We start from the raw sequence: 15,620 nt of genomic DNA on the forward strand, positions 1-15,620 counted from the left end.
TTCCGCATGATGGACTTCCTAACTGACAGGCCGTCCTCCAGATCTGCCTCATTGGCCATGAAGAGCAGCCTCTTCCCTGACTGATCCACTCCAACAAAGTCCCTCTGCTCAGCTGGGAAAAAAAACACATCGTTAACAGAATAGTATGTACCAATTTCGGCCATTTTCTTCACTGCAGATGTCATTTATAAAAAAGAGCTTCCGTTATTAATGTTTGTACAGATTAACAGTCGCATAGAAATGTATTAAAAATGCATGAGAGATTCATGGTAATCTCCTCCCAGATATTGATTTATCTTCCAGTTACCTGTCTTCTTCTTGCCCTTCTGGCCTGGGACTGTCTCTGTGAATTCATGGGTCTTGCTCATTAGCATGGCCAGCGTTGCATTGTGGGCCCTGAACAAATCAACCACCTCGTGAAGCGCCACGTCTGTGATCAGGTCACAGCTCACCACCAGGATGTCCGTCTGAGGAGAGAAGTCAGAAGGAAAAAGACTGTGAAGCCAGTTTATGTATTTTGCTGCTGCTAGTAAGATGTGACAGAATTTCTGCAACCCAGTGGATAAGATGTGATTCACCGGGTATAGAGATTTCAGGCTTTAAAAGAAAGCTTTCACACTTGAACTCACAATGTCCACCTTCTGTAGATGCAAAGATATTCCTAATGTCACCTGTACATCTACATAAAAGGCCACAAAGACGCAAAAATAGTCCGCAGTGCAAGTGAAGTTCAGAAAAAGAATCATCTCAACATGCATGTAGAATATACATGTGATGACACTGTTTCAGTGGTAAAGTGATTTAAACTCAGATGACCTTCTGTACTAAATCCTGCAATTCTGTTGTTGGAGCATGCTTTATTAAAATTTATTCAAATATCAGCACCCCTTACATCCTTTAGCTGCATAACAATTTCTATATGTATGTTCAGTAACATTAGAACACTCTATACAATGGAAGAGCGGAAAACTACAAGTTGCGACATTACTGAGACACAGTCAACATATATTACATTACAAAGTGGCAACACATTCATTACTGAGTGAACTCCCTGGAAAGCTGGCTTATATAAGACTCCGTGCTGAACTGTCTTTTCTGCTGCAGGCCACTGTTATAACATTATCACAACGCATGAACAGCTGATGGGTGTGAAAACTAGCTGCACTAATCAGAAAGCTCACTGCAAGTACACACACAGGTAGAATTAAATGGTGGAACCTCTAATTAATTCCCTGCACCTGTATGTTCCTAATATTGTGTACAATGATATATAGTATGTCATAATAAGGTGGGGCAGTGGCTAGCACCGTTGCAGCAAGAAGGTCGCCGGTTCGTGTCCCGGTGAGGACACCCTGGATCTCTCTGCGTGGAGTTTGCATGTTCTCCTCGTGCAGCGTGGGTTCTCTCCGGGTTCTCCGTCTTCCTCCCACACAGTCCAAAAACATGTTGAGGTTAATTGGTGATTCTAAATTGTCCGTAGGTGTGAATGTGAGTGTGCTTGGTTGTCTGTCTCTAAGTGTAGCCCTGTGATAGGCTGGTGACCTGTCCAGGGTGTCCCCTGCCTTCACCCTGAGTCAGCTGGGATAGACTCCAGCCCCCCTAGTGAGGATGAAGCGGTGTATAGATAATGGATGGATGGATAATATATATTTTTCCTAGAAAGTTTCAACAAAAGTTACCAGGGTCTGTAAATGTTCGAGGAACCTGTGGGAGGAAACAGCAGCCCGTTTACAAAATGTACTTCATATTCCGCTGAGCTCTTTTGCACTATCGTAATTTTCCATTTATTGTTTTAAGCACCATTTAAGAGCTTGCCAAATGGCACATCCATCGTGTTTACTTTTCAGCTTCTGTGAGCGATCATATCTCTGACAAAATAAGTGGCTAAAATAAATGAAGATAACCTCTATCCTGTGTTTACATCCAAATGTGTTTATTTCCAAGCCGGGCTCGTGTTTCCATTATATTTTCACGGTACCATGCTCCTGACACAATATCACGTAACTTTTTTTTAAACTTTTACCCAGAACAATGAGCGAGGCTGGCTGGACTCGAGAACCTTCCTGCGAACTCATCCAAAAACAGCACAGCTCAAACATCACATGGACCCAAAGAAAACAAGACTCTTTGGTTGCTTGAAAGAATACATCATTTGTTAAAAAAAGAGAGAGAATATTCGTTTGGAGTTTCCCACAGATTATTTTCTACATATATCATCTTTAAGTACTGTTAGTATTTCAGCTATTTAACAACGTGTAAAGGAAATATGGGTTTTAAACGGCGCATAAATGCACAGCTTTAGCATTCCGGTTGACATATCGCTTGCTCTTCCACCAACAGTACGAAGAGCAAATCCTACATCAGTCTTTTTTAACTGGCCTCCGCCGACGTTACGTGTCTGCGTGTGTGTTTACATGTGGGTGCGCCCACATTTGCGAGTCTGTGTGCAGTATCCATCTGTCTGTCCAGCGTTGAAGGCTGTCAGCGTAGGAACTAATCCCACCATTAGCACCAGCAGCCTCAGTGACAGAGACATCTTCACTATGTTTGTGACGGAAAGGAAAGGCTGAGAGAAGCGGGACTAAATAAGTCTAAAAGAACAAAAGCGAAGAAGCTGCAACTGTAATTGAAAGAAAAGAGTGAAAAAAGATAAAAGTATTTGGGCTGATTTGCAAGCCAAGTTCCTCTACTTTACAACTGTAAGAAAAACAGCCTTGACTTTGATGTTCCCGCCTCCATGCTTGACTGTACCCCGAGCATGGCCGCCTGGTTGACATTCTCTCTCCGACTTTCTCCACACAAACGCTCTACTGTCGAATCCGCGCAGCTTAAATTCGGTCCTGTAGAAAAATAGCTCGCGGCGGCCTTTCTGTGCATGTTCTTCGTCAAATTTAATCCTATTCTTGTGGAACCTATTTTGAATGGCTCGTAAGCCGGGTTGCATCTTGTAATTACTGCTGATCTCTGAGGCAATACTTCCTGCTGCTTCTCTATTATTCACAAAAGTATCGTCCAATCTGCTGCTGGGCTTTCTGGGCCTGCCTGTGCACCTTCTGTTCTCGATCACAAAGTCCTCTGCAACTTTAATGGTAGACCCGACTGTGAGAGTCTTTTTTTTTAACCAACCAGTTCAACTGTAATTTACCACGGATATGTAAAATCAGCTGCCATCAGGTTGACACGGGCACCACAAGTAGAGACAATCAGAGCTGATACTAATATAATTACTAATGTGTATCTATAAGGCTCAAATGTCAGCTTATCAAAACAAAAAATTACGACACATCATGGACGTTTGCTGATGATAGTTTTAGCCTTAATATGTGATCACCTGTATCCTGTATCTATGCATCGATGTGTTTCCGTTCCCTTCATGACTCCATAGAGTCTTGCTCGATGGTGCCCACCATGTTGCACCACCGTGGCTATAGTGGCCTAGCATGGCCAAACGCCAAGACTAGCTCTACAAAAGGCTCTTTTGAGATTTTACATCCAAGTGGCAAAACTATAGCTTCTTCTACTAAATACAGGCGTAAGGAAGGAGTATGTAGTTAGCTGTAATCTGCAACTTCACCTCTAGAGGCCACTAAATCTTACACACTGGCCCTTTAAATCTTCTAAACTCCGAAACTTCTCGCCACGTTTGATAGGTATGGTATTTTTATCAGAGGGTTCTGTTTAAATCCAGAAGGTCTTCACCTACTGTGTGAAGCGCTGTGAGATGATAATTTAAAAAAGAAACCACCCAAACGACACCGTTAATCAGAGCCAGAAACTGTAAAAAAGGGAAAAATTCTAAGATGTTTAACTATCTGACAGTCCTTGAAGTATTCATGTGGGACTTTGGTTTTTTGGGGGGAAAACAACCAAATTTAAGCTAAAAATCATCATGTCTCATTTCAAAAATCACCATAAAAAGAAGGAAAAAAATAGAAAGAAGTCAGTGATCCACGGGGTAACCGGGAAGCCATTACCGACTTTGTTACAACTAACGGTCAAATGACAGAAAAATTCAGACTTTTCAGCTGAAATGTGCTGAACTTTAGAGAGCAGACGAGGATGGAAACAAACTTTAAAATGTAAGTAGCAAAATATCTGTTTTATGTAGAGCTACCTTTTTTTTTTTTTTCCAGTGTTGGAAACATCTCTGGGCACTCGGAAAAATGTCGTACATGTTAATACCAGGTTTTTAAATTTTTGTAAAATAAATAATAAAAGACATCCAACTGCAGATCTCTCTATTTCTAGGCATGGCTTTGCTGTTTCCATAGAGGTGACGGGCTTCATATTGCAGCGAAAACTGAGCTCACATTAAGCAAAAAATGTGACAGGAGTCAAAAGCCGCCCACATGGAGCTTTGGGTTCAGAAGGAATAATGAGTATTAACATTTGGCAAAGCTACAAAGAACTGAAAGGCTCGCTTGCATTTGCTTATAATGCTGAATGTTAAAGAGGTGAGTGCATTTCTGTTCTTTGAGAATGTGTGTGTGTGCAGGGGTGGTATCAGCTGGATCAAGGGTCATGTAGTTGACCCAGATTTAACTCCAATCATAACCTGGTCTGGCGACAGGAAGCTGCCGCAGCAAAGCTGGAGGTGTCTGCAGGAGATCTACTGACACGGAGACTCTGAGATCTTTCAACTCTCTTCTCCCTCTATCACGCTGACAAGCTCGCACACATGTTCAGAAACAGAGCGTGCACGGACACACACACACACACGGACACACACACATGAATGGACAGAAAACGTGCGTGCGGAGTCCACACATGCACACACACTCGGAGGCGACAGCAGAGTGGAGTCAGCTGGAGAGACAGAGACACTTTGGCCTTTCAACAGCCAGGATCACTGGACAGGTCAGGACCACACACACTGACGCACACACACACACACAGACACACAGTTGTCCCAGTGGTAGCTGACTTCAATCCAAAACTGCTGCTGACAAAGTGTTGACCAGCTTCAGGAACATTTTATTTTTATGTGTCAAGATTTCTTTTCCCCAGCTTTTGTTTTTACCATCAGTAAATAATGTGAGCAGACGCTACGTGGCACATTTTGGTCTTTTCAGTTGGTGCATTTCTGCCGTTCACAACCCCGTCCTCAAGGATTTTGTGCAAAAAAGAAAAGAATTCAAGAATCGAATTACTTTTTTTTGTCTTGAAGAGTTCAAACTGAAAGATAATCAGTCGACTGTAAAGTAAGATGAGGAAAAGCAGTGAATCCTCTTATTTAAAATCTGCAACCATCAGCTTTTTGCTTGGATTCAAAACAACATATGATCAGATTTCTCTCGATGGTTTTACATACTGACTGTTACACTCACTCGTGGATATTTAACAATAACAGAATAATGTGTTTCTAGATGATTCCTATTCACTGGATCGATGTGGCTCACCAAAGCAACAGATGATTCTCATGTTTTTCCTCCATTGGTTGTTCACTAACACCAGCTACCGTCTGATTGATTGTGATTAACGGCAAGCTTCTTTAATAATTTAAAATTTAGATGATTAATTTATGCATGACTGAGCCGTCAGACATGGGCAGAAAAGTCATTGTAGGTTCAGAAGTCTTGAAGACCATCTGGACATTTTTCAGGTCACTCTGGGCTAAAAGTGATATGAGCCACTTTTTATCACAGTCTAAACCTTGTCTTATCTTAACCTAAGGTTCTTTAGAGTTTGAACTTAGGTAGGTCACAGAAAAGAGGGGGGGAGACAGATGGATTGGGGATGCAGAATAGGACTAAAAAGAGGGAAAGAAATAAAGGCACTAATCTGAGTTTGTTTGCCGTGTACCTTTCATGCAGCCTCGGCCCCATCCCTCACTCCTCTCTTTCCTCACCTTTTGTCTGGAGTCTTACAAGCTGACTAACACATATAGACAAAAGGTGAACCTTTGAATCAGCGGCTTCGTATATTTCTTTTCGCCCATATACCTCATTTTGCCAGGCGATTAAGCCTTAACGATAATGGAAATGTCAAAGAGGTTTTAGCCGTACAAAGCAAAAACTGCATGCAAAGTACTCCTTTCACTAGTTTGGCTTATTGTGAAAGACCAAAGCATTAATCGGCATATCCGTCCACTTTTGTGCGACTTCGCTGTTTGAAGAGTGAACAAAATAAAATACGCTGCTCGTAATCTCTCCTTTCAAAAATCAAGAGGAATGCCCTACTCTGCTCACCCAGAGTGTACACTGATTCCTGCAAAGTATTTTGTTTGATGGGTTACACCAAATCCCCTCATGGAAGGGTGTTTGCGTAAAGACATGACTGAGTATGTGTGTGTCTATACTGTGCTCATGCATCAGTTTGACAGATTGAGTGATCTCCGTGCTGGGATTTGGCAGGCCATGGTTACGGTTTTTCACTCATCACCCTGCAGTGTGTGAGTGTGTGTAACTCAATGCCTCTAATCTAGCTGACTGCTCAAAGGATTAGGAACTCAGCGATTCTCAATGGAAGCATGCTGGAGCTGGTCGCGTTTAAGTGTGTGAATACGTAACAAGCGTCTATTAAAGAAATCTTTAGCAATGAGATGACCAAGAATCTGTACAGACCTATTCAATCACCACAGGAAAAACATTAAACTGCAAAAAAAAAAATTGGCATTTGATTAAATAATTTTCAAAAGCGAAGCCGATTGATTTTGTCGCGAAGCATGAAATAAATGTCAGGGCACTTGTGTTTCCAGATTTACGTTTGATGTGGTACACTCTAAGCAGGGTGGGTGTCGATCAGACACTGTTGGGATTGGGAATCCCTCGGAATGTTTTCATTAATTTTTTATTTTAGGGATTAGGGCTGGATGACGTTGGTAAAAAAAAATAAAAAAAACTGGCATTGAAAAATTTTGTTGTTCTGTGATATATTTGAAAAGAATTAATCTTTCTAGAATGATTGTGGTGATTTTTTTTTAACAGAAGTGCATCTCCAACTGTTTAAAAAGCTTTGCAGAGCCTTTCTCATTTGATGGCGAATGACTCTGGCAAAGGCAAAATATTTTTTTTGCTCTGGATGGCATTCAGATCTGGCTTTGCGCTCGTCATGCAGAGCTTTGTGGTGCTGATTTAAAGGGTCAATTTAGTTTGGTTTCTTGGTGTGGTAGCAACAATTACAAGACGAGGCTGACAGAGTGTCTGATTTTGGTCAACATCATTCTTTCTGTATCCGAAATATTTCCATACTGTTGATGTGGCGTTTCCTTTTGCAACCAAATTTCCTCGTCAGAGTTGCCATTCGCTGTTTTGATCGTTTTGCTCATGTACAGCCTCCGTGTCAACAAACTCAAGAGTTCTTCAAATAAAGTTTCAAAAAAACTCAACAACCCTGAAAGTAAATTATGGGATATCAGACAGACAGTCATCCAAAATGAGAAGAGCATAAGTTTTGTTTTGCATCAAGCAGTAGGAAAAGTTGTAGCCTGTGTATCTGGGATCATTCCCCTTTACTTCTATACCTATGTGTATTCAACCGCACACATCCCAGCGTTGATGCCGAAATGATATATTGTGCAGCCATACTTGGGATCACAATACAATAATAGAAATTTTTAAAAAACGAATGCTTGCATGTACCTGAGGACTGCATCATGACTGCCAAAAACGGGTTTTTAACAAGTGTACATTCCACAAAAGAATCCACAACGCACATTCAAACACAGGATTTTTTTTTTCGGTGGATGTTCACGTCTTGATCAACATTATTCAGTTTCCTCATCACTGCAGAGTCGACTCAAACATAAAGGCTAGGTAGCAGCTGTGAGGCAGTAAAGAAAAAAAAGCTAAGCCTAAAACCAGAGGTCCTCCTGCTACGGTTGACAGCCACAGATCTGGAAAGGCAATAAGGCTCCTTACATGTTTATAAGAACTTAAATGAAGAGTTGTAACAGTGTTAAGAAGAGTTACTTCTCTGTTCAGAGTTGCTCATGATGCCAACCTTTGGTGAACTCTGGATTGATTTTGTCCTGCTGGAAAAAGCCAACAATCGAGCAACGTTTTGATCAGAGTGTGGAGAGGAGTGATAGTTCCATAGAGCGAACCAGTGTCAGTGTGATTCTGAGAAAAAGGGAGGGAACGAAGGGGGAGAGCAGCATGCAACCCTGCAATTAAACAAGATCTACCCCGTTTTAAATAAAACAACTATACGAGGTGGTCAGCGTTGATACTGTGGCCACAAATAAACCATAGTATGGGAAACACTCGTGTCAAGACATCTCTGCAAATCTATCACCCGTCGTTATTGCGCTGATGGTGGCCGGTTGGAAAGTTTGAACATATTGCCCAACCCTACATGCCAGTGATGTTTCATATAACAATACTGCAAATCCTTACTGTGTTGACAGCCTGAAAAAAAAAACCTTTACGCTGTATGAGTCATTTCAAGCTAATTCCCTAAAAGATGATTAAATAACAAAACCCAAGGGATTACCTTCTTTAAAGATTTGGAAAGTCTGAATCAATTTTACTTCGTGCATAGCATCACCGGTTTGTCTTTTTTGCTTGCTCAATATCTTGTACTTAACATACAGTTTTGTTGTGGTTTTTTAAATTGGCAAACTAGTTCAGAATTGCAGGAGATAATAATTACGATTCCTAAATCGGTATCGCCAACCTTCCAACTATGTGACAATCACTGATAGACAAAAAATAAACAAGGGTAATTGCTTTTGAAATACATCAGCAGTTCTAAATTACACAAAGCCTCATGCAAACATGTCTTCATGGTCACAGGAGGCCAGTCAGACCCATGGCATATACAGAGGGACACCATACACCCCAACATACCCAAACACAAATGTTGCACAGATGTGCACGACTACTGCATGAGAATAAATGGTGCACCGGGTAAACTGGCAGCACAGGCAGTTAGAGTCTTAACCATGACCTCATCTGTTTAGAGTGAATCGGATGAAGGGAGGGAAGGAGGGATCAGCGGGCAGGATGCAGAGGGGGTCTGGAAATTGGAGTTGGGGGGTCATGGATACCAGGACAGCATGTGTAAGTTTGTGTGACCGTGAATGTTTGTGTGTATTTTAAAAAGGTGAAATGAGGCACTTCGGCAGCCTTGGCCATCCGGGGGAGAGAGGGAAAGACATGGATCAGTGGTCACCCAGCAGTACACATACCCGCAAAAACTTCCCCTGCAATCTGTGTCATTTTTTTCCCTCTACCTCCAACCTTATTGCATTTTTTTTCTTTTAAATATGGAAGCTAGTGGTGACCAGTATTGGTGAGTATGTCAAGCATGATTTGGCTCAACCCTTCTATTACATTTGAAAAGCAACTATTAGATCTCAACAGCTTTCAATTCAAACAACTGGACCATGTCATCTTGCTCACATTAGAGATTATATAAAGTAAATAGCTTGAACAGTTGTCATCTTTTCTTTTTCAAAGATATTGTTTTGGCCTTTGATTAGATAGGACATAGAGAGAGACAGGGAACTGGGGGGAGAAGAATGGAGGAAGGACCTGCAGCAAAGGGCCATGAGCGGGACTCGAACCCATGGCCGCTGCATCGGGGACTGTGTTCAACCAGGTGAGCTATTGTGGCGCCCAAGCTGCCATCTTTTCATTAATTCATTCAGATGTCTGTTGGTGTGTCTAGATGTATTTTCCACCTACAATCTGTGAAAACTGGAGTCGACATACAATGCATACAATGCAGAAATGCACACACCTTGATCTTCTGCTGGATGTGTCTGAGAGCATCGGCGGTACCCATGTCGCCGTCCTCCTGGATGCAAACCACATCCAGTTTCATCTTCACATCCACCTTCATTTTCGGGTCTGTGCTCATCATCTTCTGGACCTCTTTAGTGGTGATCACTATGACCTCTACAAACACATTTAAAGAAAACTTCAGTATCAATGAGATGAACCTATACTTAGAAAAAGGAGACGAGCCACATGAGATGTTTACTCGGCCATTACACATTGTGAACTTCGAGTCAAGCTAGGACGACTGCTCTGCCTTTTATAAAGTTGGTAGCAGCATTACTGCACTACTTTATGAATCTAAAACATTGCAGCGTCCGTCTGGTTTAATTAGCCTTGTCTGCATAAAATGTTTTTTTACCGGGCATTTGTTCACTCTAGCTGTGTCAGCCTAGTAAAATCTAATTGCACAGCTTTGGCTAGCAGGCTGCACACAGTAAACTGCTGGCCACACATGACGATTATGTATAGAAAGCAACTTTTATTTAGACTAGTGAGGAACTACAGGCTCTTATAACGAACAGTCCAGTTTACAGGCAAGAACAGCACACTGCAAAAAAAAACTCCCTTTATAAGCCCAGTGTTTCTGGACACACTGCATGCTGCAGCACAAAAGTCAGAAATCTGGCCTGTTAATTTTGACAGGAAATGCACACCTGACAATGGCTGATAATGTGCTCACAAGCTGGAGAAAGTAATATGGGAAGACTTACAATTAATGCAGCAAAATGACCATCCCAGTGGTGCTAGGGACAATTTGCAAGTTTGATTTTTTAAGTTAAGAAAAAGCAAAACTGTCAAGCAGAGTAGAAAAAGGAACTTCCACCAGCCTTGCACCAAAGTTGAATTAACTATTACAGCAGCCAAAATACTACAGTCTATATGAGCTCCTCTGAACACGCTCAGCAAAATGATCAAATATAACAATACGTTCATTTAATACTAGCAGGAATATTACTCTCAGTTTTAATACTTTCAGGAAGATCAGCTCAGATCCGTTTTTGTTCCAGTCGTTTCATCTCTTTAATCCTGACCTTTACTTTTCTTCTTTTTCCACATTACCGCTAAAATGAAGCTTGCACACTTTTTTTTGTCCCAGGTTTTCCAAGTGGACCACATAAACTTTTTTGGCTGCATTTTTTGCTTCTTTACATTTTATGTGGAAACCAAGACTGTCTGTGGCTCCCTTTAACACTTCTCACCCCTACTGCTGACACAGTGTCGACGGAGGGCACGCAGCTCCCATGCTGCCGCTGCCATCACATCCAATTTGTGTGAAGATGTAAAAGTGGAGGAAATGTTACAGTATCGGCTGGCAGAATATTCTCTCTTCAGCTTGTGTATATTTAAGGCCCGGTATGGAACACAGGTGCTTTCCTTTATTGTGGCTAATTAGATCAGGCTAAAGATGGGTTGAACTTCAAATTCAAGGTCAATTAAGACACTAAAAGGTGCAATAAAACTAAGGCCAGAGTGGGGGAGATGTCGGTCAAGCCTAAAACAGAACTGAGAGGTGGCCAAACAAATCAAACACCTGTATAAATCTGTAAGTGTGGCGTAATTTTTAAAGCTCCCGCGTGGTGAATGTTCATTTTTATTGTGTTTTGCATGTCTTAAAAAACTTGGAGGTGTAAAATAAAAGCTGAGAGAATGAGAGGACGGTTACAACTGCCATTCCTCAAGGCCCCCCGCCTCAACTAGATGGTCTCCTCGCTTAACAAGCCAGTCAGAAATACACGCAGGTTTTAAGTAGAAACTGAGGAACCAATAGTTGCAGATATTTATTCTAATCCTGTCCCCACTGCTTGTGAGGTGAGCCATAAAGACCGAGCAGCTGCCTCACAGTCCACCAGGTTTATTTACTTTCTAAACGCAGCTTCTGTTAACTCTAAATCGTCTCAGCCACAAGGAAAGCACACTTAGGGTTCTACTATTAGCTGCAGGAGTGAACACAAAAGTCTGTATGCATCTGAATAACCACAACGTGATATATAACCGAATCGCAATGCAGTGATTTTTTAATATTTCTCTCCTGCTCTCTGTGCTCACATATACTAAATTTTAATACAGCTGGATTTCAAATAAAGCTGTTCTCATACATATTATTCTGTTTCTGTTGTCAGACAACAAAACTTGTATGAAATATTAAAACACAGCCCATTAAGACTCCATGTTAACCAGCAGTCCCTTTAGGGCCACGGAAAGACACAATTGGAGGACATGTAGGACATTTCATAACATGGGACCTTTACTGCAGAGTATTTTTAGTGAAATTATTCTTACGTATACTAACAACATGAATAATTCTACTCATAATGTTCAGGAATAGCGGGGGCAGTAATTGCGGCAGGTGTAGCAGTGGTATCTGAAGGGATAGATAAAGAAGAAATACTGTTGCGATTATAACAAAACCTTAAGTTCTCACCTTCAAATCCCACCCTCTCCAACAGGTTAAGGGGATACCACATAAGGGGCTTGTTTCCAACAGGCAGCATAGGTTTGGGGGTGTTGTATGTCAGATCGGTCATACGAGAACCCCCACCAGCCGCCATCAACACCGCCTGGAGCTCCATGATGTCTGCTGGGGACGGCTACGAGAAAGAGGTACACAAAGGAAAGGAGAGACAAAAGCTTACGGTGATATAAATAACACTAGCGGAACACTGAAACCATATAACGTACAGTCCAGACCACATCATTTTGTCCAACAGGATCTGTGCTTCGTAATTGGACGCTTGACATCTAAATGTTCCTGTGTCGTTTCAATGTCAGCACGAAAGAGTTATCATGTGGTTCAGAATTGAGAGTTTCAACGCAGATTAAACTGGAGTTGTCTGTCAATTTGATTTGCGTACACACTGTTTTGATTCAGTTGTGTTATAATAAATATGTCCTTGTCACTTGTTGGTGGAATAGGCAATGCATTGTCCACAGACAGTTTGGCTGTTTGTTCGCTTCCTTTAATCAGTTGTGACTTCATGGTAATTATGGCTTGTTCTTCAGTTAGTTTAAAGGATGTAATCAGGTTTCAAGTGTCACTCCCTCTCTCCACTCCACATCCCATATTTGGAAAGACCTGCCTTCCAACCAGAAGTGTCAACTATAAAGTCATTCTCTTTCAGTACAATACTAATCTAAGCCAACAACATTCCTTGCTAAATCTATCTTCATATACAGATTATAGGAGTAATATCATCCACTGGCTTGTCAGTCACATGATATTAATGTTACTGACTTGCATTTTACTTGATAGAGATCCAACTTAAGACACAGAGACTCTAAAACAGCTGAAAGTGGCTGCATTTATGGCCTGGGAGACTTCTTTGCACACAAAATTGAAAATGATGATTTGGTCTAATTTTATGTCTATCTCTGCAATTACTTTTGAAGCACTAAACTTTGGACACTGTGTGCTAAAAGGACTTCCACGCAGTTCTTTAGAGACAGAGTCTGAGTAGCAAAAACCTCTATATACTGTCACCTGGACTTTACAGTTAAGTGTAGACATACACGTTTGTATGCGGACAGAAATTGTACAGCGACAGTGGGTTAGTTTGTGATTTGTCCGAGTGTTTTTTTGAATGTATTTTTTTGGGCTTTTGCCTTTATTTAGAGCAGTAGAGACAGACAGGAAACGGGGGAGAAGAACAAGAAGAGACCTGCAGCGAAGGGTCGTGAGTTGAACCCACGACCACCACGTCGGGGAACTACAGCCCCTGTTCATGGGTCGCCCGCTCAACTAGGTGAGCTATAGGGGCGCCTGATTGACTGTTTTAATAACTGATAAATGATTTAAGTCATGTCAGAGCAAAATGTGACAAACATTTGCTTGTTCTAAATATGAGGATATGCAGATTTTTCTGTGTTTATATATCGATTAACTGATCAGGTATGGGTTACGTACTGTTGGTCTGATTAAATGACACATTTCAACATGTCTCTTTCAGCTTTGGGAATATAGGACCTATAGGTAAAATAATTAAAAATAAATAAAGAGAGGGCTGCAAGGTGGCGCAGTTGGTAGCACTGTTGCCTCGCAGCAAGAAGGTTGCCGGTTCGCATCCCGGTGGGGGCACCCAGGATATTTCTGCGTGGAGTTTCCCGTGCAGTGTGGGTTCTCTCCGGGTTCTCCGGGTTCTCCGGCTTCCTCCCACACAGTCCAAAAACATGTTGAGGTCCATTGGTGATTCTAAATTTTCCGTAGGTGTGAATGTGAGTGTGCTTGGTTGTCTGTCTCTAAGTGTAGCCCTGTGATAGACTGGTGACCTGTCCAGGGTGTCCCCTGCCTTCACCCTGAGTCAGCTGGGATAGACTGAGGATTAAGAGGTGTATAGATAATAGATGGATGGATAAATAAAAAGAATCTGTAATTAAACTGATACATCTATTCTGCAGAGTTTGATAAACCTGCAGGTACTAAAATGAATAACCATTCTTGTTACTGATGGCTCTAAACAAGTCAACAATGATGCTTATGAAGTTATTAAATATTTTATTACTCATCTCAACCCTGTTTCTCTCTCTTAAACTAGTCGTGTTTGGTCTTTTGCTTCATAAGGAAAACCCCTAAACAAATTAAATACCACATGTACGAGAGTAACACTGTGTGGAAGTGGCCTCTCTTATTCATTCAGTGGTCTCAGGACAACATGTGCATGCGCTGCAGCTCACATCGTACAACTACTGGACTGTATGTTGTACTTTCTGACTGAGTAGACAGAGTCCTAAAGACTCACATCAGTGAATCATCTCTTAATGTTAGTCTGACATGTGTTAAACACAGCAGGGGCAGACTTACCTGACTGAACTAACAAATGAACCAACTGACAAATGTTCAGGTACGCTGATCACAACATGACTTTAAAAAGGGGTTTAGATCAGGACGTAGAACAGCTGAAATGTGCAAAAATAAATCTAAACATACCTGTCAGAGCCTCCTTGATCCCTGTTGATCGGCTGCCTGATGACAGCGCTGGGAGACGCATGCAAGTTAGTTGCTGTCAGTGTTGTTAGCACTTAGCTAACGGTTAGCACAGAGCAACAGACGATGCCGCTGCTTCGGAGACAGCTCACAGCTCGCCGGACACGTCTTCTCAACACTAAACAGTCAATTAAAAGAGCCGTAGCCACACAGTTTCAATTTAGTCGCTAAATTACTTGACAGCGACAGCGTAAATGAAGCTAACAGCTAGCATCGTATGATGACACCTGCGTGCCCTGAGCGAAATATGTCCGTGTGGGAAACTGCTTCCTCCGTAAAGTGGTTCCTACGAGAAGAGAAGAGAAGAGAAGAGAAGAGAAGAGAAGAGAAGAGAAGAGAAGAGAAGAGAAGAGAAGAGAAGAGAAGAGAAGAGAAGAGAGGAGAGGAGAAGAGAAGAGAAGAGAAGAGGTTTAATGTGCATTTTCATTTTCTTATAAATATCATGGAAAAAGTATTTCTTCATGGGAGTAGGAGCAACCTTAACAAACATACAAAGCAAAAAATGTTTAATTGCATTGGGAATGAAATGCTTCCTCATACATGTCCTTTTTCATTATGCGTATTTTTATTTTTGGTATCTTATAATGTAACTGACCACAGAAGAAAATTGAGAGGAAATGTAGGACACGCTTAAACACAACAGATTTCTTCATAATTTTCTTCACCATTTTCACTATATTCATTATCCTTAATGGCAAATTAAATTTGACACTAACTGATACTAATGCTTCAAGGAACTTTCTCATAGATTTAATCATGGCAACTCTTCTTCTTCTTCTTCTTCTTCTTCTTCTTCTTCTTCTTCTTCTTCTTCATAGAATTATAAAATAAATAAGAAATGCTCCCCCTCCCTTTTTTTTTTGACTGTAGTACAAGGAATTACTGGGGATCACACACACCAAAAGTGGTGAAAGCAG

General features: G+C 41.4%; 1 protein-coding gene across 1 annotated transcript in view; it reads right to left on the reverse strand.

Moving 5' to 3' along the window:
• eif2b3 (eukaryotic translation initiation factor 2B, subunit 3 gamma) overlaps window positions 1–14,911 on the reverse strand; it is a 32,460-nt gene extending 17,549 nt beyond the window's left edge. Inside the window, exons 1-5 of the mRNA XM_008292531.1 lie at window positions 14,647–14,911; window positions 12,148–12,313; window positions 9,685–9,842; window positions 308–467; window positions 1–112 (exon numbers count right to left, since the gene is read on the reverse strand). Of these exons, the coding sequence (XP_008290753.1) occupies window positions 1–112; window positions 308–467; window positions 9,685–9,842; window positions 12,148–12,295 (578 nt within the window). The 5' untranslated portion in view covers window positions 12,296–12,313; window positions 14,647–14,911. The remainder of the gene's footprint in view (window positions 113–307; window positions 468–9,684; window positions 9,843–12,147; window positions 12,314–14,646) is intronic.
• Between the last annotated feature and the right edge of the window lie 709 nt (window positions 14,912–15,620).

This window comes from Stegastes partitus, unplaced genomic scaffold (assembly GCF_000690725.1).
Source record: "Stegastes partitus isolate 25-593 unplaced genomic scaffold, Stegastes_partitus-1.0.2 Scaffold815, whole genome shotgun sequence".
Lineage (NCBI taxonomy): Eukaryota > Metazoa > Chordata > Actinopteri > Pomacentridae > Stegastes > Stegastes partitus.